Source organism: Jaculus jaculus, chromosome 1, assembly GCF_020740685.1.
Source record: "Jaculus jaculus isolate mJacJac1 chromosome 1, mJacJac1.mat.Y.cur, whole genome shotgun sequence".
Classification (NCBI taxonomy): Eukaryota; Metazoa; Chordata; class Mammalia; order Rodentia; family Dipodidae; genus Jaculus; species Jaculus jaculus.
The window spans coordinates 112,172,552-112,195,881 of NC_059102.1; the positions used below are offsets into that span (position 1 = coordinate 112,172,552).

A 23,330-nucleotide genomic window follows, 5' to 3' on the forward strand; every position below is an offset into this window, starting at 1 on the left:
CATGGCTATCCCCCTACCTCTGCCTCCTGAGTGCTGGGATTAAAGGTGTGTACCACCACACCCGGCTTAGTCCAAGGTCTTTTTTTTTTAATTTTTTTTTGTTCAGTTATATTTATTTATTTGAGAGTGACAGAGAGAGAAAGAGGCAGAGAGAGAGAGAGAGAGAGAGAGAGAGAGAGAGAGAGAGAAAGAGAGAGAGAGAGAGAGGGAGATGGACAGGGAGAGGGAGAGGGAGAGGGAGAGGGAAGGAGGGAGGGAGGGACAGAGAGAATGGGCACGCCAGGGCTTCCAGCCACTGCAAACGAACTCCAGATGCATGCGTGCTCTTGTGTATCTGACTAACATGGGTCCTGGGGAATGGAGCCTTGAACTGGGGTCCTTAGGCTTCACAGGCAAGCGCTTAACTGCTAAGCCATCTCTCCAGCCCAGTCCAAGGTCTTTTAACTGAACTGTAACAACAACAAGAAAAAAAAAAACCATACTAGCACAAAATAAATATTCACACTGCAAAAGATGTCATTGAACACAGCAAAGAGATACAAGATTTAAAACAAAGCAAACATTAAACTCTGTAGCTCTGATTCTGATAACTCTAACCGGTGACAAGTGCCCAAATCCAAAATTGTAACCAGTGATGAGACTCTGCAGTTCCAATTCTGCCCTCCTACCTGAGATGTTCATAATCCCAGAAAATTTCATCCAGTGCCAGTAGCTCTCCTTGGCAACCTTTCTATAGTCCTGGGTCTCTTAGGTCTTCACTGCAACCCACAGTTTATCCACATGGCAGCACTGGGTCTACACAAAAGTAATCCAACAAATCTGCTTCACACTGCTCATGGCCATTTCCAAAAAATAATACTGTTTCATATTCAATGACCCTGTATTTCTTGCACTTGTTATACTTATAGTACCAGGTAGGCTATCAGTTTGTTAATCTGGGGAGAAATAAAAACGACTCTGGAGAGCAGGATACTTCTTCAGCATTCAGGCCTCTTCCCAAGAGTCTACATTCTTCCTGTTGTCCCAGTGCAAGTCAAAGTGACTCAAATCTCAATGCTTGTAATCTCTCAAACAATTGCAGCTGAAGTGGCAGCAGTTGTGGCCAAAAGATAACATTTTTTTCTATGCCATATCCCTCTGCTCACACTAGTCCATTTCTACACAATACAACCCTGCACAACTTCTCAGGAGACAGGCATAACAGCAAGCCTCTCACACAAACTGTTTCTAGCCCAGTCTCAGTTGTTTTTCACCCTCATAAACCAAACCTCAAAGTACATAGTTCTTACTTCATTCTAGTCTTTCAACTCTGACCAAAATAGTCCATCAAGCTGTACTTGCAGCACTGAAAGGTGTCTATTAGGTCAAGGTTTCAAATCCTCCCAGATTCCTCCCTCAAATCAGTCCCAAAAGGCCAAAAGCCCACACAGTCAGTTTTCTAGAAGCAAAGACCCAACTTCTCAGTACGAATTTTATTGATGCAGTTAGCTTCCTATAGCTAGCAGAAATCACCTAACCAAGAGCTGCTTATGAAAGAACAGGGCTTATTTTGGCTTACAGACCTCAGGGGAAGCTCCATGATGGCAGGGAAAACACAGCGTGAGTAGATGGTGGACATCACATCCTGGACAACAGATGGACAACAGCAGCAGGAGAGTGTGCCAAACAATGGCAAGGGGAAGCTGGATATAACACCCATAAGCCTGCTCCCAACAATAAATAGCCTCCAAGAGACACCAATTCTTAAATTGCCACCATCTGGGGACCTGACATTCAGAACACATAAGTTTATGGGAAACAACTGAATCAAACTACCACATATGGACACTTTTAATGTTGGATTGAATTTATGGCATTTTTTATATTACGGATGAATAGCAGTTTCTGGGAGTCAGGGACAGAATATGGTGGTTTGAATTAGGTGTCCCACATAAACCCATGTGCTCTGAATGCTAGGACCTTGGCTGATAGCCATTTGGGAATTGTAGCCTTATTGGAGGATGTGTGTTTTGGGGGATGACTTATGGGTATTATCACCAACTTGCCAGCATTTGACACACTTTCCTGCTGTTGTTGTCCACCTGACATTTGCCAGGAGGTAATGTTCACCCTCTGCTCATTACATGTTTTCTCTTGCCATCATGAAGCTTCCCTATAGTCTGTAAGCCAAAATAAATTCTTTCTTCACAAAAGCTGCACTTGGTCAGGTGTTTTCTGCCAGCAACATAAAGCTGGCTGCAATATAAAATTGGTACCAGAAGTGAGGCTATTGCTGCTAGAAACCTGACTGCTTGGTCTTTTGTAATTGATTTGCATGAGGAATGTGGAGTGGGTACTCCAGTCAGGACACATAGAATTTGTGTTCATTCCCACTCAGTGTCCTTGCCATTCTTCTAGAGCTGGCGCATAGGAAAATATAGCTAATATTTATTCACTTTTGCAGAGCAAAGTGCAAGCTTCCACAGATGTGGAACCTGAGGCTCAAAGAAACAAAGCCATATGATAATAATAAACTTTAGGTCATCCTATCTCCTCCATGAAGCATTCCTTCCCTTTTGGTCTTAGCACCCAACCTCTGTCGCTATAATTTAACATGGTATTAGATGACTTTTGTTTCTTTATTCTACACTGGTTTTCCATCTTGATGATAAGCTTACGAGGACTATGTAGTATCTTTATAGCACTTAGCATACCATCTTGCTGTAGGTGCTGAATGAATTATTCGTTGACTGACTTCTGTGCATGTATTGATGCCTGGTACTGGGTATCTAGACCATTTCAAGATTTTTTTTTGTTTTGTTTTGTTTTGTTTTTCGAGGTAGGGTCTCACTCTGGTCCAGGCTGACCTGGAATTAACTCTGTAGTCTCAGGGTGGCCTTGAACTCACGGCGATCCTCCTACCTCTGCCTCCCGAGTGCTGGGATTAAAGGCATGCGCCACCACGCCTGGCCCAAGATTCTTAAGATAACATACTATAGCCAGAAGGTCATGTTGATATGAGTAATGTACAAATAGCTGGAATAGACTGTTTGGAGCTTTGGGATATTTCTGTATCTTAATTAATTCATCCTCTCTAGAAGACAAACTTAGAGAATTAGTAGCATTGCTTGAGCACTCCAGGCTCTATTGAAAATGAGTATTGTGGTATGAATGTGTTTGTAATGTCCCCCATAGACTCAGTATTTGTACATGAGTGGGACAGGGGTCAGATATTTGAGGTTTTATTGCCCAGTCCAAGTTCTGGTTGACTGTCTGCTTCCTGACTATGGGTTTGATGCTAACAACTACTTACTGCTTCTGCCATCACATCTTCCATGCCCTGATGGCCTATACCTCCTGGTAATTATAAGCTAAAATAAAAACCCTTCCTTCTTTAAACTGTTTCTTATCAGATTTTAGTCATAGCAGTGAGCAATTTATCTTTTACTGTAGATAAGTGGTAGGTAGTATTCTAAGGATGGGTTCACAATTCTTTATCTGAAAGCCTTGAAACAATATATGTTTTAGAAATCAGACCCATTCAGATTTGATGTGAATGGAATGCTCATGCTGCATATTACATGGCTCCACAGGTCTTGGGCAGCATCTACAATCTGACACCATTCGTTTCTTAAAATTGCACCAAGTAGAATGATGATAACAACCGATTTTGCTAACAAATAATTTCCTGCATAGTTATGAGGGAACAGAGTTGTTACAGATTTTTAGTAATTGTGAATAAAAGAATATGGACCTTTTATAGAGATAGATAGCCCTACTTCTGTCTCCCTTCTCACACTTCCTTCGTCTCTTCCCTAGTTTCTGTCTATTCCCTCCTTTAATTCCTCTTCCTTTTCAGAGAAAAAAAAAATTCCTCCTTTTATTCATCCCTACATTGACTTAAGTTTTTATTGCATTGCCTCCAAATAATGTGGCCTCAAAATACTAATTTCCATTTAGTGATTTATCCAAGTATTTCTTTTTACACAAAGGCAATTCCTTAATTTACTTATGTTACATATGTTTGGTTTGATGTATGCGTGCCATATACCTCTGTTACTCACCTGCATAGTTACTTGAGATGGAATCTCTCTCTGAACCTGAAGTGATGTTTTTTTGATCTGTGCTTCCTTGGAATGGTGGTTACAGGCATGCATGGCTACACATGCCCAGTTGTTTGTTTTGGTAGGGAACTGAACCCAGGGTAAATCAAGCTCACTTCATTGTGTGGTAAGTACTCTCACATGCTGAACCATCTCTTCAGGCTCTAGCAATTCCTTTTTACAAGCTGCTCTACTTTGATTCTGTTATGAGGTCTACTCTGAATGCCACCTCCTCCTTTCTTATACCCAGCCATCTGGTTAGATTCTCCTCCCCTCTTACCAACCCTCATCAGTGGTTTGCACATATCTTTCTGAGCTACTGAACTGTATCTAGTATTAGAATATTGTGCTTTCCCTAAAGGTTAAATTTCTCTTAATTCCTTCCTATATCTAGAACCAGGTGTTATTTTTAGTAAGCATTCAGTCACTGCTAAAATAAATATAAGTAACTAAAGCTAGAAAGCCACAAATATATTGACCTAGTGATGACAGAGAAAATAGGAATTCTAGTTCAAAGACTTATAATAGCTGTCTTGTTATCCTAAATTTGGAAAATTGGGATATCAAAGACAACTATAGTGAGAAAAGAATATCAGATGGCATGTAGGGAAAATTCATTATCTAAATCTTCATGCCCAGGAAACGTACTTCAGCCTTGACCAAAGACAAAACGAATCCAACCTTGATTGTAAGTTTATGCTCAGCCCACTACTGGACATTTAAAAGGTGTCTTTACAGCATGGGATCTGCAATTCTGGATAAGCCCCACATAAAATTTCAAGCAGAATAGCTCTTTCCACAGGGTGTTACCTACAAGCTTTTCAAACAGTGTTACCCATAGTAAACAAATGAGTATCTTTTTATTACGTAAGAACCATTATTATTTTAATGTTCAAGGTGCAAAATCTAGTTTCTGAAAAGAGTTCTTTTTTTAAGTTCCAATGAAAAGAGGTTGAATGAAAATGTTTCCCTTCTACCAAGTGATTCTTTGAAGACATTCTCTGAGTTCTGGAATTTTGTAATGGACTCAAACAGACTACCAGGATGACTTCTACCTGCTTCCCCACCATTTGGTCCTTCTTTGCATATTTATAGCAAAGGTGCCATTTTTCTAGCATCTGATAACACCTCAAATACTTGTTTGAATTTTCTGTTTCTTTATTCTTAGGATTTTTTTTAAACACTCTGGACACCACTTTAGTGCCAGCTTTTGATATGCCTCCTTTTTTGATACTTTTCAAATGAGGCATGTCCCTGCATACATAGAACTTCAACAGTAATCTACCATTTTTTTTTGTTTATTTATTTGAGAGCAACAGACAGAGTGAGAAAGAGACAGAGACATTGAGGGGGGGGGGGGAGAGGGAGAGAATGGGCATGCCAGGGCTTCCAGCCACTGCAAACGAACTCCAGACACATATCGCCCCCTTGTGCATCTGGCTAATGTGGGTCCTGGGGAATCAAGCCTCTAACCGGGGTCCTTAGGCTTCACAGGCAAGTGCTTAAACGCTAAGCCATCTCTCCAGCCCAATCTACCATGTTTTAATGGAGTATTGGGCAGGTCTGTAGTGTTTGTCCCCTATACTGAAAACCCAGGAGATGGAAGTTGACACAAGCTGGTTCAAAGCCAGTGCGGAATGAATTATAGCCCAGATCTCCTTCCTGCTGATTGTCTGAATGGATGCAGAAAGAAATGTGGAAGATACACCTCCACCAGTGGCAGAGGTATTGAACACTGCCTGAAACTTGCCTTTAACCATTCATCCCTCAACTATGGGTTCATTATATGAGAAAGACCTGATTCCTAATCTCTTGGCTCTACTATACTTGTGTGACCACTGCTCTGGGTTTTGTTTTTCAAATGTAAAATGAAACACCTTTGCTAACAGACTTAGGTTTGTGGTTTAGGTAGGTTTGAATTGCTTAGATGACTACAGTTGCTTCTAGAAAAGCAAGGAAGAGTACATGGAAATAAACTATTCTAATGTTGTGGAGGGCAATATCAAGTACCATCATTTTCCTATGATTTACGCGCAGGTCTTTCTCCTAGGGAGAAACCCCTTTGGATTCATTCTGTCTAAATGCTATATTTATGCCTCTATTGCTTATCTACATAGTATTATTCATATTTATGTTACTCAAGAATTTAGTTTTCTGCCTTATATATTTCAGTTATAGGTATGTATTTTAATTATGTCTATTCCCTTTATCTGTTTAATATACTCAAAGCATTATTTATTTCCTAATGCATCAGTTTTACACAGTATTCCTAATTCCCTTCACATTACCCTTCTTCTTCATTCCTTGATATATCCCTGTTCCTATTTAGTTAAATCACTCTTTCTCCACTATGCATAGTTACAATGTTTATGTTCTGTTTTATGATTCTGATTTTCTTAAATGCTTTTCTGTAGGTTAACTTTAAGAACCAAAAGCCAAATGTAAAATTATATGAATATTACTTACTGCAAAACTAGTGTTCAGGGCTGGAGAGATGGATGGCAGTTAAGGAACTGGAAAGCCAAATGACCCATGTTATATTCCCCAGGACCCAGATACACAAGGTGGCACATGTGTCTGGAGTTCGTTTGTAGTGGCTAGAGGTCCTGGTATGTCCATACTCACTCTCTCTCTCTCTCTCTCTCTCTCTCTCTCTCTCCATCTTTCAGTCTCTCTTTCTTAATAAATAAATAACTTTAAAAACTAGGGTGCATACTTGACTGTGAGGGGAATACATAATCATGTATCACCAAGCCTGTGTACTTGGAGAGGACTGTTCCAAGATCAAAGGCATACTGAATCACTGAATCACTCATTATACTCCACAAGTTGTGAAATCATTCTACAATATAGCTGGCTTCATAGAAAAATGGCATTATTTTTCAAAGATCTCAAAGTTTGAAATTTAGACTGGTTTTCAAACCTGAATACACCAAGAGAATTTTTGAAAATCAGGTGGAGTTCCTGATGTAATTGGGCTAAAATGGTGCTTGATTATCTTCAACTGGACCCCAATAAGTGTCCAAAGCTGAGGACTGTGACTGCAATACTGGTCATGTCTAGTAGAGTCAAAGATAACGAACCCTGGAATCTGTCAACAAGAGGTAAAGACTGAAGTACAATGCCAACCTAAGGTTTACAAAACATTTTTATTTTATTTTACTGTCAGTGTCTCCTTTATAATCTACCACAGCTGAAGTCATTTCATAAGATGCATTTCTCCACCCTCAGCAGCTACAGTGTGGGTGGAGAGTTGGGCTTCTTGTAAAGCCTGGTCTTTTCTTGGGTGAATGTTCTGGAGTATGGGGAGCTGGAAGTGTGTGGAAACTATCCTATGAAATTTCGTCAGTTACTTGGTATTCATACTCATATTTTAATGGCTGATTCAACTTGTCTCCTATGTTTAAGATTTACATACATTATATGTTCAGCTGTTCCCGTTGAATTTTGTGTAATTTCTAGGGCTGATTGAAACCTTTTCAACCCTTCTAACAAGATGCATAGGAGAGCTGGAGCCTGACTGCTCGGCATCAGGACCTAGTAGGTGTAGGAGGCCGTGAAGAGCGACTGAGTGGCAGCAGCCCCGGAGGAGCCCGTGTGAACATACTGTCCTTTGGCTGCCTGGCAGTTGGCCTGGAAAACAAAAGCATGAGAAAGGATACCAAGTTAGAAGATCCAGCCCCTGGTTCAACAACCTTTACTGCTTTAAAACCTCCTTCCCCTTTGTTTGGATTTTTCTCTGTATAATGGCACTGCTGACATCACCCCTTCTTTCTGTAATATGTTTTCTCCCTAGTTATCCTGGTTTTCTGATCATCTGTTTGGCAAGGTTGAGGTTGGTTTCAGTTATTGGGAAAATCACCTTTTACTTGCAACTATGTTGCAACAGGAACACTAGAAACTAAAGTTGAGAAATATCTCACTACTGCATGATAGCAAAAAGGGGTGTTTAATTGTTCTCAGGTTCTACCTCCATCTGTCACGAGAACATATAATTGTCATATTATCAGGAAAATATTAGTTTATTCCCAGTGTACATTCCAATTGAAGATAAATTAAGAATTATGGGATTTTTATAGTAACAGTTCCACTTCTTCAGATCACTGTTGCTATTATCTACTGTCTCAAGGCCTCTCTAAGATTTTGACATCTTACATCAGTGACTCTCAAAAGGCCTTTCATTGGTTGATAGTGTCACTTAGGTATTTATCAGAAATAGATACCTCTTGGTCTCACCCCAGACCTACCTAGCTAGAAATGCAACCTGAATTTTAATAAAACCCTCAAGCTCATTAACCTGTACATTCAAGTTTGAGAATCGGTATCCTATGTGCAAAACTCCCTTTCTGTGTGGATGCCCCTTCCCACCTTCACTGTCCCAATTATCATCCTGAGTTCTATCTCCCCATCCTATTAGCCATATGCCAGCACACTGATTCCCTAACTTTTGCCATCTAGATAAAGCACTGCCTTTAAATTCTTTCACTCCCTTACACCTCAGAAATGGTTATCTAGCCTCCTTGGGCCTTTATTTCCTTTAGTGTCTCATCCTCAGATTTTAACAAACTCAATTTCCTGTATTGTCAGCAAACCCACTTGAGTTTCTCACCAAAATTCAACACTCTTATACCTCCTTGTTATTCTTTTACTCTGCTATTTTCTATTCGGATTCATCTGCATCTCCCTGAAGGCCTTGGAGAACTGTTAGAAAACATCACGAAATAAGCTGGTGGACCCCAAACTTCATCTCTTTTCATCTGTGCCTCGCTTTATGCTTGCTTATATCTGGATATAATGTCTCGTTGATTTCATAACAGAGCCCTTCAACAAATACTGAAATCCATCTCCTGTGTCTGGAATGAAATTCCCATTTCTTTTTCATTCTCAGAAATTATAATCCACGACCAACTGCTATCCTCCTACCAACCTGATAGCAACCAAACTCCACTTTCATTCATCTTTTCAATCTATTCCTTGATTTTTGTTTTTACGAGGTCATACATAAAATTTAGTTCATGCAATCCTGTAACCTCTAGGTCCTTCTATCCTTATCCTCCCAGTGGAGTACACTATACATTAAATCATTCCATTCTCTCTCCTATTTCACTAAACTCTTAAGTGCCTGTGTCTGGCTTATTCACCAGTGTCTGTGGCTCATAGAGTACATTTTTAAACCTATGGCTAGTAGTAGGCTAAAACTTCTTTATTTTGGCTCTCATTTCTCTGATCACCTTTCTGAGTCATTTGATAACAAATTCTTGAATGCGAACCTTCTCTCTTTATTGGAACCACTTTGTTGGGAGTCACTGATGTGCACCTTTAATGTTAGTCTCAATAAGTCCTCTCAGCCTTTGTTCTTAATATCTCTGTAGTACTTATTATTGACCCCCTTGAAACTCTTTTCTATTTATTCCTAGAATGCTTGGTTCGTCCTATTTTATAAGTACTGATTTTCATGATGGTTCCTTTTGCTTATCTTCCCGAATGAAAGACCTCCCAAGTTCATTCAATGATCCTCTTCTTCCTGTGAATTGCCTCTGCTGCAACTGTCCTTTAATCTCTGTCATCAGTAGTTCTCTGTTGGGTCTCTCTCTAACCTCAGTCTTCCTACTGAGTTTACATGATACAATTTCAAATACATAGTAGACACATTTATGGACTGAGGAAGACAGTTCCTCTCCAAGCAAGAATGTCACACTCCACAAATCAATTCAATGAAGAAGATAAGGGGTGGTAGCTTCTTACCACGGCCCGCTTCATGAAAGCCTCCTGAGTTGCCTTCTTGTTGGCAGCCTTGCCGCCCCAGGCAGCCAGTGCACTGGCCTGCAGGGCCCGTCCATATGAGAAACTCAACTTCCAGGGCTTTGGCAGAGGGCAGAGGTTGATAGCATTGAGGTTAAGAGTAGCATCCTCTTCACTCATTCCTCCAGACAAGAAGCAGATGCCTGGAAGGAGAGAAGCCATTCCAGTGTGTTAACCCCAGCTTACATACCCCACTTGAGAAAGCAAGTAATAGCCTGTACAACATGGAATGTCTCAATCTCTCTTTTACTTAATTTTCATGGGACTGAGTTGGAGAATTTAGTTTGTCTTTGTTGGTGCTGGCTGGGCTAAAGAGGGAAGGGCTCTAACAAGTTAGGAAGGCTGTGAAATGTTGAGGAATGGCACAGGTGTGAACCTTTGGATAGAATCAGGATTCTTGGCATCAGTGAGTAATAGTATTGGGTGAATGTAAGATGGTGAGAATCCTATTTCAATGATAGATGTGGTGGTTTGATTCAGGTGTCCCCCATAAACTTAGGTGTTCTGAATGCTAGGTTCCCAGCTGATGGATATTTGGGAATTAATGCCTCCTGCAGGGAGTGTATTGTTGGGGGTGGGCTTATGGGCTTTATAGCCAGTTTCCCCATGCCAGTGTTTGGCACACCCTCCTGTTGCTATGGTCCACCTTATGTTGGCCAGGGGGTGATGTCCACCCTCTGCTCATGCCATCGTTTTCCCCTGCCATCGTGGAGCTTCCCCTCGAGCCTGTAAGCCAAATAAAACTCTTTTTCCCAGAAGCTGCTCTTGGTTGGGTGATTTCTACCAGCAATGCGGACCGGACTGCAACAATAGACATGAGCTGCACACAAGGACAAATTTTTGTGTCACCCTCTCTGAGCATGAGGGCTGAGGCTGAGTGAGAAGAGAAGGAAAGCAATACCGGGAACAGCTGCAGGAACAGTGCGATGGAGAGCTGTGACCGTGGCCATAGCCACTTGCTCTGGTGTGTACTTCTTGGTGCAGGCATGCCCAGCAGTCACCATGTTGGGCTTCAGCAGGGTGCCCTCCAGGTAAACATGATGATCATTGAGGGCCTTGTAGACAGCAGCCAGGACCTGAAGAGCACAGAGAACAAACAGGTGAAGTGTGTACCACTGATTGAATGCCATCCACTTCACATTGGCACTTCTATCTTGTAAGGATTCAGGATAAAGGAAATACCCATATATCTCTTGGTCAGTGCTTCTAAATTAGCTTCCAGGCCTCTTCTAAATAAAGCCTTGAAAATGGCATTGAGCCCAGCCAAACTGGACTATCCTCACCAAACTAACTCCAGATGCTCAGAATGAGATGCTTCCTAGAGACTCTTCACTCTTCTCTTCCCTTTCCTACCTTGGCCAATATCATCATCTAATGAGAGCACCATGATTTAGCTAGTTAGCAACATCTAAACTAGCCTCCAGCCTCCATTCCCATAGAATCAGAATGGTAAAAAGTACTTATGTTTTAGAAACAGAATGCTTTCAAATCCCATTTCAGTCTATATAATTTTTTTACAAGTGGAGAAAATAAGGTCAAGTGACATTATGTCTCTCATACTTTCTCACAGTATATGAGGAAAACCACCCTATTTCAGAAGTGCTGTGACTAACTTAGCAAACCGCATATGAACAACATGCTTTCTAATTATATTTTCTTATGTGAACCTCATATTTTAAGATCCCATAGTGTACACATGATAGAACTGAGGTCTGCAAGAAGTAGTACGACTTGTCCAAGGTCCTACAACAGGGCAAATGGATTCTCTAAGCCAAATTTAGCACTAAAAATTCTTTCTTCCACAAGAGATGCATACATGCTGTTAGAAATCAAAACTCTACAATTGCATTTGAGACATTTATATTAAAAACCTACCTTCTCAGAAACATACTGGCAGTGTTCCAGGTCATGGTCTCCATCAGGAAGCACCTCTGGCTCAACAATAGGCACCAGCCCATTCTAGAAAGGAAACAGGAGGAGAAACAAATGTGAAGTGGTGGTCAGTGTGTCTCTTCGACTGGGAGCAGAGATATAAAATGAAGCTATTAGAGAGAAATACTATGTACTTGAATTAAAGGTGATTTTAAGAATTTGGCAGTGTGTCTAGTGAGCCTATAGCTTAGCCACATGCAAAAAAAGTGTGATTAAAGTTTTTAGAAATGGAGGTGGCACATGCGTCTGGAGTTCATTTGCAGTGGCTGGAGGCCCTGGCATGGCCATTCTCTCTCTCTCTGCTTCTTTCTCTCTCTTTCTCTCTCTCTCTCTGTCACTCTCAAATAAATAAAAATAAACAAAAACATTAAAGTTTTCAGAAATGGGTAAATAGTACAATCTTAATTTTTATGTCTTATTAGAGACTATCCTAGCTACCCTAGAACCTAGCTGTGATCCCTTTAGAGAAGCCAAGTTTAAATCATGAAGAAAAAAATCTCTGATATGGATTAAGGAATTCAAGGAGAGTTTATAGGTCTAGTTGGGAATTTCTAGTTGCCCACAATTCCTGTAACCCAAACATAGCACCTATAGATATAAATCAAGCTTAGTGCTGACCCAGAGATGCTTCAACCTGCATCACCATCCTACCAGAAATGAGTTGGACTGGGACCAAGATCAAGCTTTCACCTTCTAGGTATGGATCTAAGAGGGTCAGATCTGGGACATTATTGACTACACACAAGCAAGAGCCCTGGCCTCAAAACCTGATCATTTTAAAGAATGGTTTATGGGGTTTGGGTAGAGGACAGCAACTGATGTCATTGACCTTTGAATTCATAAGTTAGTGGGACTCCGACTGGCTTGTGGGAACAAATCTCTCCCTTCACACATGGCTATAGTAAAAGTAGGTTTAAAAAAAATGTTGCTAGCACGAGGGAAGAAGTGAAAGGCGAGGCTCAAGAAAGTTCTACCCCACCGTGTCTTAGTCCAGGGGGAAGGCACAGCACCTGCTGACAGATGCTGGCATAGCGGGCCAAGGCGTTGGCATTTTCTTGGATAGCAAGGCTGGAGGGACACTGGTCAGCAATCCTCAGCACAGCACGCCACTTCCCAAAGTCAGCACCATCTTTCTTGTACTGGGCACAGCGTTCTGAGAGGCCATCAAGCCCTGCAGGTCACAAAAGAAAGAAAGGTTCCTTTGCACTCTGTGTCTGATCTCTGGGGCTTTTGGTAAAGGGAAGAAGTTTTCCATTGACTGAGCTTGAGTACTGACAATGCCCAGACAAGCATCAATCACAGTGTGGGGCCCCAAGACACAGACTTAATCAACATAGTTTTGATGTGCATATTTGATGTACTCTAAGAAGAACAGGGGAAACCAACAGTTGCCTTTACTTCATAAATGGGGAAGCTGGGGCACTTAATGTTTAAGTGACTTACTGACAAAGTTTGAACATGTAAAAAGTGGTAGAACTGAGATTCAAATTCTGCTGAGCTGACCTGGTAGTGTGGTTAATAACGGTCTACTGGGGCAATGAACTATGCTGCAAAATGATCTGTGTAGCACGTGATAGAACAAGAATCCAAACTGACCCAAAAATCTGGGGCCTTTCTTCTCACTGCTGCTGGAGTTTGCCTTGCCAGGTACAGTGAGTGTGTCTTTTCTGGGCAAGGTACTATGATAATCACTTTATGTAAATTTTCTAATATAATTCCCCACAACTATTCTGCAAAGTAGGTATTGCCACCCCCATTTTAAGGTGAGAACAGTGAAGCTCAGAACATTTAAATGATTGGTCTAAGGTCACACCATTATTAAATGGAGAAGCCGGGACTGAAAACCAGATGTGGGGAGATGAGTCAGCAGGGAAGTGTACTTGCAGCACAAGCATGAGGGAGGACCTGAATTCAATCCCAGCATCTACTTAAAAAGACATGAATGGCTGAGTGTGTCTGTCACCCCTTGTGTTGAGGGGAATGAAGACAGAATCATTGGAGCTCACCAGCTCAACCGCAAAACAGCTAGCTAGCATCTGCTCAGTGAGAGTCTCTTTGTCAGCAAATACAGCAGAAGAGAGGTAATGGGCGATATCTAGCACCCTCCTCTGACCTGACACATGTTCATACAGATGGGCACATGTACACACACCCCTCCCATACTATATATATGCAGGTAAGAATGAAAAAAAGAGACAGAGAAAGACAAGAACGAGAGAGTGAGAGAGAAAGGGAGAGAGAGAAGGAAGGAAGGAAGGAAATACTTGGGAATATAGCTCAATGGGTGCTTGCCTAGTATGTACGAGATCCTAAATTCAATCTCCAGTTATACACACACACACACACACACACACACACACACACACACACACATCTCTTAGCATGGTAGTCCACTTCTGTAATTAAGCACTTGGGAGGTAAAGACAGGAGAATTTCAATGAGTTAAAAGCCAGGTTGCACTATAGAGGAAAGAAGGAAGAAAGGAAGGAAGAAATGGAGAGAGGGAGAAACAGAGGGAAGGAAGAAAAATACAAATAGTAAAAACAGGTATGTCCAGTCTAATATTCATATTTTTTTTTCTTCCTTTTTTTGGTTTTCGAGGTAGGGTCTCACTCTACCTAGGCTAACCTGGCACTCTGTATGCTCTCTCTGGAGTCCCATGCTGGCCTTAAACTCACAGTGATCTTTCTACCTCTGCGGTTTGGGTTCTTTATTCTCATTCATCTCTAGCCTTCATGGCATTCATTGAATCATGCTGGTAGGTACTGTCCTTACCTTGAATTGTGGTTTCTTTGTTTGTTCCTGCAAGGGGAGCAGCTCCTTGGTCTAACTGTGGATAAAAGCAATGAACCAGTAATTGGCAAGTATCACACATTAGTAAAACTCAAGCACAGCTCCTGGTGCTGTTGTTTTTCACTAACCAAGAAATAAATAGCAAAGCATACTCAACCACTAGAGGGCACGATTCAGCCTACAGCTGAAGGGAAGTTACTACAGGGGTCTGTGTGAGAGTGTCAGACCTGATATTTGTTGAGTATCTGCTCTACCAGGCACCGTGTTCTCATAGGTGGTAAAGTGACTAAAGATGAAGCCCTCTGTGAAGTGGCTTAGGCTAAGGCTATTTTATAATAAAGTCAGTTATGCTAGGTGTGGGCAAGTTATCACCCTAGAGGGTTCAGTTTTCTCATTTCCTCTTTAAAATAAGGATAATAACTGTATCTACTTCCAGAATTCATGTAGAGGAGTCAAAGAATGCTTGAAATGGTAAGCATTCAACAGATGCTAGCTTTTACTGGAAAAGTTTATGCCATATTTGAAGACTGTTAGAACATAGAAAAACCAGCACTTTAACTGAACAGTTATAGATGGGAATGGTTTTAAATACTCATTTCATCCCCTTAAGAACTTCATAAGGTAGGTTCTAATACTCCCCAGTTAAGAAATGAGGAGCCATCTCCAGGACGTCTGTGACCCTTCATGTCTACACTCACTTTTGGTTTAGAGAAGATCCTCTTTTCAGATAGTGATCACTGGGGTGACTCAAAAGGCACCATAGTGCTGAGAAGAAGTGGCAGTGGAGTGTTCAGCACTGAGATATCCCTATCACACCTTGCAAGACTCAGGATCCATTGTGGAAGAGGTAGCAGAAAGAATACAAGAGCCAAAGGAAGGGTAGGGACTGCTTACAATGCACTCTTCCTGACACAAAATGACCTGGATATCCATGACCTCACACTGCCTGGTACTACTTACACAAGACCCTCATAAAGGGAAGAAAAGATGATGACATCAAAATAAAAGAGAGACTAATTGAGAGGGGTAGGGGATATGATGTGGGGTGGATTTGTGAAGGGCAAAGTAGGGGAGGGGAGGGACTCATCATAGTTTATTGTCTGTAAGTATGGAAGTTGTCAATAATAAAAAGTTTAAAAATTTTATTAAAAAAAAGAAATGAGGAGCCAAAGATACAGAGATTAAGTACCTTGTAGAAAACTTGGTTGAAAGGTGAGAGCACTGAACAAAGGTCTAGGAGAGGACTGGTAGAGGAAGGAGGGTGAAAGAGGATGAAGAATGAGATGAGCATGATGATGCTGAGGGCTAGCCATGTGCCACCCAGTATGCTGGGAGTGTGTGTACGTGGAGGCTGGATGTGGTGGAGATGGAACTATTCACCTTGATGCCCACTACAATTCCCTTCTCCTTAAGGATGGTTCTGAACATCTTTCCCTGGCTGTCCTTCTGGTAGAGGGTCTCATGGAAAAGAATCACTCCCCCAATGCTCTGGTTGATGGAATTGTCCGAAGTGAAGAGGATTTCTCGGAACTGCCTGCGGTTCTCTTCTGTGTTTTCCACCTTGATCCTCTGCAGGCGGTTTCCCATGGTACCTGGGGAGAGGGAGTGGTGAGGGCAGCAGGATGAAGAAAAAGCCATGGCTTCCCTGTAGACCTTCCACACTCAGTCGTCCTCATGAGGGTGGAAAGCAAGACCTCCTTTTTAAATTCAGATCTTTAAGCTCACATCTGGTTTTTGATCTTCAAGGGGAAAGACAGTTGTTAGGATACAAACTATAACGTGTCCAGGCTGATACCAAGAGGTCGGGGGAAGACACCTTTGGGTCAAGGTGGGTATTGGAAGACATTTAGACTTCTCTAGACCTCTGCGATTCCAGTCTGCAATCTCACTGACTGTATATGCAGTAGAAAGAGAGGTAGGCAGGCTCTTGACTTTTGCTCATAATGTTTTAGAGTGGACTATGCAAGCCTATTATAGCTGTACCTTGTGCCATCTGGGGAGTCCCTCAGCCACAAGATCTGCACTAGTCCAGATGCCTCCTTGACTAAGCTGACTTAGTCTGCTGACTTCTCATTAGCAGAAGATGGCTGCATATCTGACCTCACCATAGTTACTGAATTCTGGACTTTCTATAGTTTAGATTCAAACAACCCCAACTTCCATAATGGGGACCTTGACCCTCTTCTCTTGGTATTATGGAATCTGCCTACTAGAACTATAGGAATCAAGAGGTCTGTACTCACTGGTGATGAGTACAAAATCCTTTACTTCCTGTAAGAGGAAGGAGAGTGATTACCAGATTGCCTTTGCCAAGTCTATGAGAGTATGCTATTGCAAGAAATGACTGTTTCTCTTACTTACCTACAGATTCATCCGCAGCAAGAATGCCCTTTCCATTGGCCACAATGCGCTGGGCAATTTCTGAGAGCTCCTTCTTCTGTTCTGAGGTGAGGGCTGGAAATCGGTGGGCCATGGTGACTGGAAAAGAATGGAGGAGAGCTGGTCACAGAGCTATGGTGGCACCAGTGGATCAATAATGGCCAAGTCATTTGCAGTGTGCACATAGCTGTATAGGCCTCTTTGACACATCTGGCCATTTCCAATGTCCTCTGTTATTTCCCTTTTGCTACATAGTTGCAATTAATCATAATAGATGAAGATGGGATATCAAGTCTACTAGTGACCCTAAATATGCTTTCCAGAAGATTGTGGGGATCATTGATACTGGGGCTGAACCAGCTAATTTGTGGTTCACTAAAATTTGGCAAATAGAAGGAAATTAAGCAATGGACAAGATCTCTGTTCTGTGAATTCTGAATGGCTGAAGATCACAGTAATGGTCTCTGTGGTTACTCCCCACACCGCAACCCCGTCTCTCTAATCCTAGAAGATTATTCTTCAAGCAACAAGTTTGAGAAGAGAAATCTACACTTAGCTTTACAGTTAACCTACCCTTGGCATTGGGCAAGAACGGGTGAGATACAAAGTTTTATTTTTATTTATTTAACCACCTATGATATTTGGAGCACATCAGTGAGAAAGTTTCCTAAGTGCCTCTCAGCAGGGGGTTCTGGACTCTGTGGATGCTGAAGTCAAATGGCCATCCCTGCTGCAGTCACTCTTAGCTTCACTGCTTTAGCAAGGAAAGACCAGTACCCAGCAGCCTCCTTGTCAGTGACCCCAAGGCCCAAGCTAGAATGAAGCAGAGCACCCCACCCAGTACAGTCCTTCATGACAAATCTACCTCTTCACATTGTCTACATCCCTTCATGGCATGCTGTCAGTACCCTTCCCTTAATATAAAGCCAGTGAGTCGATGTCTGCTGAACTGATCATGGGACATGTCTACTTATGACTTCAACAGAAATTCTTGTTTCAATCCAGGGGAATGGAAACATAATACTGTCACTGGGCACATCACCAAGCTAGGGAACAACACTTTCTAGAGAAAATGGCCTTCTAAGGCTCCACTGCATCTCAGCCACAGTCAGATGGTCTTTGCCCTCTTGACCCCCTAATCAGGGATTTTTAGCTTTGAACTCAGCCTCTTTATCTTTATGCCAATGAAAGCTAATGATAAGGTGGTTGATTTTCAGACCAAAATTTCTCTTTTGTTTAGTTATTATCACAAAGAAGTGTACAGTTACCAAAAGAGTTTTCTTAATGAGACAAAAGGACAAAAAATCAGTTAGTAATAATAACACATTATCATTAGTTGGCAATAATTCTTCCATTTGCTTAGCATTCACTGTGTAATTTATCCCTCACAATAGACCTAGAAATCAGTCAAATTCTTTCTGTCTCTTATTAGATTAGCAAAGAATCTAAGAATAGTTAAATTATTTATTCAAGTATTAATACCTAATAATGCAGAGTTGTGGCAAGAGATGGCACTTCCTTTTATTCAAAGTGAGCTTGTAGAAGGAATTAGCCTTGGAATGATTCCTAATGTTCTTAATGACAACCCCAGTATACTGTAGGATATGACTCATTATACCTAGACATTACCAGCTCATAAACACCTGACACTTCCAAATAGAGAGTTGCTGCAAGTACATCAGACAGACATGAGTTCAAGGGCCTGCTCTGCCTCTCTAGCTAAACACATGGGAAAGTCAAGTAAATTCTCCAAATCTTAGTTTGCTGTGAATTCCAAGGCGATAACACTTGTTTGGGTTGTCAGATTGTCAAGTCCGATCTCTGAGCACCTTGCTCACTGCAGTTGTCCAAAAGTGTATTTACTGGCTTGCATGATAAGCACAAAGATGCTTCATGAAGCATGTGAAATTGCAAGGTACTGCCTTTTCTGTTTGTGTAAGTTTTTTTCTTGTTGACTTTTGAGTAAAATCACCTTCAAAGGACCTTCATGTTTCTGTTTACTACCAAATTATTTTCTCCATTCTGGGTATGCTGACTCGAAAGTGTCACAGGGAAAGTCAAGTCAAGCTCATGCTGTTTACAGGAAGTTAACCTTCTACAGAGGGACTAAAGGTCTTTACCACATCAGCACAAATGTGACCCCTCTGTTAATCATAAAACAGGGTCACAGGCCAATGTTCACCACTGGAAGACAGGCAGCCAGCCTAGAATAGATAATGATAGAAAACAAGTTTTATACCCTCTAAGCCTGTCTGGTTGCTAAAGTCTAAAGCAACCTTCAGTTTTAAAAGTGTGATGGAAATCTATTTATATTTGCTTAAATGAAAAGAGTAAGTTTCAGAGAAGTGCACAATGCATTTTGTGTGTGTGTTGTTTTGGTTTGTTTTTCAAGGCAGGGCCTCACTCTAGCTAAGGGTGTCCTCGAACTCACAGCCTTCTCCTACTTCTGCCTCCTGAGTGCTGGGATTAAAGGCATGTTCCACCTTGTCTGGCTTACTATTGTCTTTTTAAAAGCTAAACAAACAAAAAGATATGCCCATGTACTGTTTGTGTGTCTACATAAATAAACAGTAGCCAGTCTGTGTTACCTCCTGGGAATGGAATAGGGTAAAAGCCTTCACATTTCATTTTGTATGTTCTTTGTCATGTGTGATCTCTTATTTTTTTTTAATTTATTTATTTGAGAGTGACAGACACAGAGAGAAAGACAGATAGAGGGGGAGAGAGAGAATGGGCACGCCAGGGCTTCCAGCCTCTGCAAACGAACTCCAGACGCGTGCACCCCCTTGTGCATCTGGCTAACATGGGACCTGGGGAACCGAGCCTCAAACCGGGGTCCTTAGGCTTCACAGGCAAGCGCTTAACCGCTAAGCCATCTCTCCAGCCCTGATCTCTTAATGAGTAGTTATAAATATATACAGTACCCAGCAGGATATATATATACACACACACATATGTAACTGGAATAAAGTTTCAAATATTAACATAAATGAGTAGATAGTAAATACAGCACTACAAGTGATCTCAGAGATATTTGTGTCAAACCCACCATTTACAGGTGAAGAATACTACATCTGATGAGCCTTCTAAGTTGTGCTAGGACTGCAAGTCACATCTTAATGGCTTATGGCATATAACCCTATATTTAGTCCTTCAGTTAAATAGTAGATAGCATCGTACATTGTGGCTCTTTTTGCCTCTCTTAAAGATATTCGGTGGAAAGTTAGTCATTTGTAAAATGTGGATACTAATTTCTAGAGAACTTAAGAGCAAACTCCATTTGCTTGTTTGTGTACAGGACCAATGGAGTTTCAAGACAAGCATGGGTGGGACTATAATTAGTTGCAAACCTATGATTTCCAAGCATTGCTCACAGTACTCTGTGTATAGAAGCATGAAGATATATGCTGCTTCGCGACCCACTCCAGTGCCACAGAGACAATACACAGATGACCTAGGTGGAGTTGCCCTGGACAGCCTAATCTCTAGTGCCTTTGAACACATGGAAAGCCTAGAAAGAGACCACAAAGTTTCTTTCTTCCAACCTGGCCCCCAAACCAAAGGAACTGTTAGCTTTTCAGCAAGTACACTGCGTTCTCTGCCCTACCACCACTGACTAACCAGAACATGTGTTCCCCATATGTCCCTTGACTGAAGTGATGAATGTGACACCAGCAGAGCTCAAGTCCCTGCTAATCTAAGCTACTGAGGAAGCTCCAGGTAACTGTATAGAGAGAAGCTTATGAAAATGACAACATTTTCTCATGCCATGCCTATTGCTCAGAGAGAAGAGCAAATAAATCAGCAGGATTTGATTCTTCATATATTAATGTCTCATGCCTCCCAGGAAGTTAGAGAAAGTGTTAAACTGAATGGAGGGCCTGAAAATTCATCATCACATAATGGTGTGCTCTGGGAAGTTTCCCACCTTGCTCTGTCTCTTCATGTAAGCAATGGGAAAAGGCAAAGGGTTCATTTCTGCAACTTAAAATCTTCAGTGCTTGTACCAGTAGGAATGGGAAGAGAATGTATCAAAGAACAGGAGACGATAGATATATAAGTAATGCATTGCAATTGTTATGAAAATTGTTACATAAGTACAGAGTAGAAATCACTAGGAATCTAAAAGTCTATAGAACTTAACAAAATAGAAGTGTTCTAGTAATGTCTTCCTAGACCAAAGACTCACAAATACAGGTAAGAAGTAACTGGCTATCAGTCTCTAACCACTTTGCCATCTTCAGGAAAGATGACAATTCTGTATGCTTAGAGGAAAACTGTCACAGCTGCAGACCCATCCTGTTTTTAGACACCAGAAAACAAAGGCAAACAAACCTTCCCCTCTGCAGGTGCAAGGTTATCATTAACCCATCTGCTGGTGCAGCCCAGGAGGCTGAAGGAAGTTCTTTGACTTACACAGTGAGGGAGGAGAGTCCTCTCAGGTATCAGAAGTGTGGGTGAGGCAAGGCGGCAGCTGCCAAGCATGATAGATCTTGGGAGCTTAGGTTTTTATAGACTTCTCATCAGTCTTTTTTTTTTTTTTTTAAACTTTTGCCCTCCCCTTTCCTACCTTGGCTCAGTAGGAGGTGTTTATTTAGTAGTTCCCATTGGCTCATAAACAACCAATCCTTGCCATCAACTGACACACACTCCTTATGCTCAGAGAAGGTTAAAGCTCTAATGACTCTTTAGATTATGTGATTCCCAATCCAAGCCTTACATTTTATCAGAGAGAAATTTGCAGTACTCTATTACAAGGTTTCCCCCAAAGCATGCAGCTAAGGCATGGCTGAGCACTAGGGTCCATCGAGAGACACTGGACTTTTCTCTGGCACTTTTCAAACACATGGCCTTACTTAAGGTCTTTCATTTATTTTATTTTTTATTATTTTTTACTATGTTGAGCCCTAATTCCTTCTTCTGTAATATGGAATCTCTCACAGGATCACTGATTTTATGAAGTGTTTGTATATAGGAGACACTCATGAGTTATTAATTTCAAATTAGTTAAGCAATGCTATGTTTTGATTATTTATCATCAATGTTTCTTTTGTAGCTAGTTACAACAATTATCCTATAATTTACAGTCATATTAGAATCATCTTTCAATGAAAGAAAAAAGTCCTGAATCTTTGTGTTTCCTCAGTGTGAATTTTGTTTTAATAGAAAATAATATTCAGTATTTTTCAAAAGTTATTTAAATAATTATTTTTCCATTCCCCTAATCTACAGAAGTTACACAGAGTATCCCAATGTGTATAGTGCCAGAAATTATTGCCTGTTATATCATTCTCACTCTGTCAACCCTCCTATTTTTGTCTTCAAAAAGTACAATTTTGAATAAAATTCAAAGGATTGATCTAAGCCATCAGCACCACCAAATATACCACTAAGTGGGTGCCACTAAGTGTGGGTTTATTCTAGAGATATTCCTCCCTGAGAAGCAGACCCAAATCTAACTCTATAGAGAGTAAGTAAAAATATTAAATGATTCCTGACACAAATAATGGATGAAGCAAATAAAAAGCAGAAATCTAAAATTGATAGAATGGTCATAATTATGTGAAACTATAAATTTTCTGGAGCACATTCCTTTGGCATAAATCATAATATGAGAAACCAAACCAAAGGGCCTGAAGGGTAAAGAGTGTAACCTTAGGATCTTTTGGACAAAAAGGAAAATAGCGATGAAATTTCTACATAGAGTTCAAAGACTCACCTTGTAGAAGGATCAAGTGTTAGACATCAAGTGTGATTATTTAAGGAAATCTAAGTGCTTGAAACACAAAAATGAGTATCATTTGGCCAGGGAACGTTTTACCTAGATTTTTTTTTTAATTTTTATTTATTTATTTATTTGAGAGCAACAGACACAGAGAGAAAGAGAGATAGAGGGAGAGAGAGAGAATGGGCACGCCAGGGCTTCCAGCCTCTGCAAACGAACTCCAGACGCGTGCGCCCCCTTGTGCATCTGGCTAACGTGGGACCTGGAACCGAGCCTCGAACCGGGGTCCATAGGCTTCACAGGCAAGCGCTTAACCACTAAGCCATCTCTCCAGCCCAACCTAGATTTTTCCTAAATGTGTCAGAGGGCTCAAGCAGGTGACATCTCTATCAGCCCCCTGACTATTTGCCACCAATGTAAATTTTCTGGTTGCCTTATTTCAACCTAATTCATTTGATCAACCAGGTGACCTGAATTGGACACTTCTGAGGTTTTAACAAATACAATTATTTTTAAAAGAGAATGGATGTGAGTAGTGAGATAACACCATAGTAAGGCACTTGCCTAGCATGCCCAAGCCCCTAGATTTGATTCCCAATCTCCTCCACCACCAAAAA

General features: G+C 41.1%; 1 protein-coding gene across 2 annotated transcripts; it reads right to left on the reverse strand.

Annotated features, from left to right (window-relative positions):
• Positions 1-7,212: 7,212 nt before the first annotated feature.
• Positions 7,213-21,536, reverse strand: Aldob (aldolase, fructose-bisphosphate B). 2 transcript variants are annotated; one of them, XM_045142167.1, is made up of 9 exons: positions 21,405-21,536; positions 16,971-17,087; positions 15,990-16,201; positions 14,592-14,646; positions 12,827-12,987; positions 11,760-11,843; positions 10,786-10,960; positions 9,828-10,027; positions 7,213-7,715 (listed from the first exon to the last, which is right to left on the reverse strand). In XM_045142167.1, the coding sequence occupies exons 2-9, from the start codon at positions 17,080-17,082 to the stop codon at positions 7,620-7,622; spliced, it is 1,095 nt and encodes a 364-aa protein (XP_044998102.1). In that variant the 5' UTR covers positions 17,083-17,087; positions 21,405-21,536; the 3' UTR covers positions 7,213-7,619. The 2 variants fall into 2 exon arrangements, with proteins under 2 accessions (XP_044998102.1, XP_044998151.1); XM_045142216.1 differs by lacking the exon at positions 21,405-21,536 and adding an exon at positions 21,324-21,342.
• Positions 21,537-23,330: the final 1,794 nt, after the last annotated feature.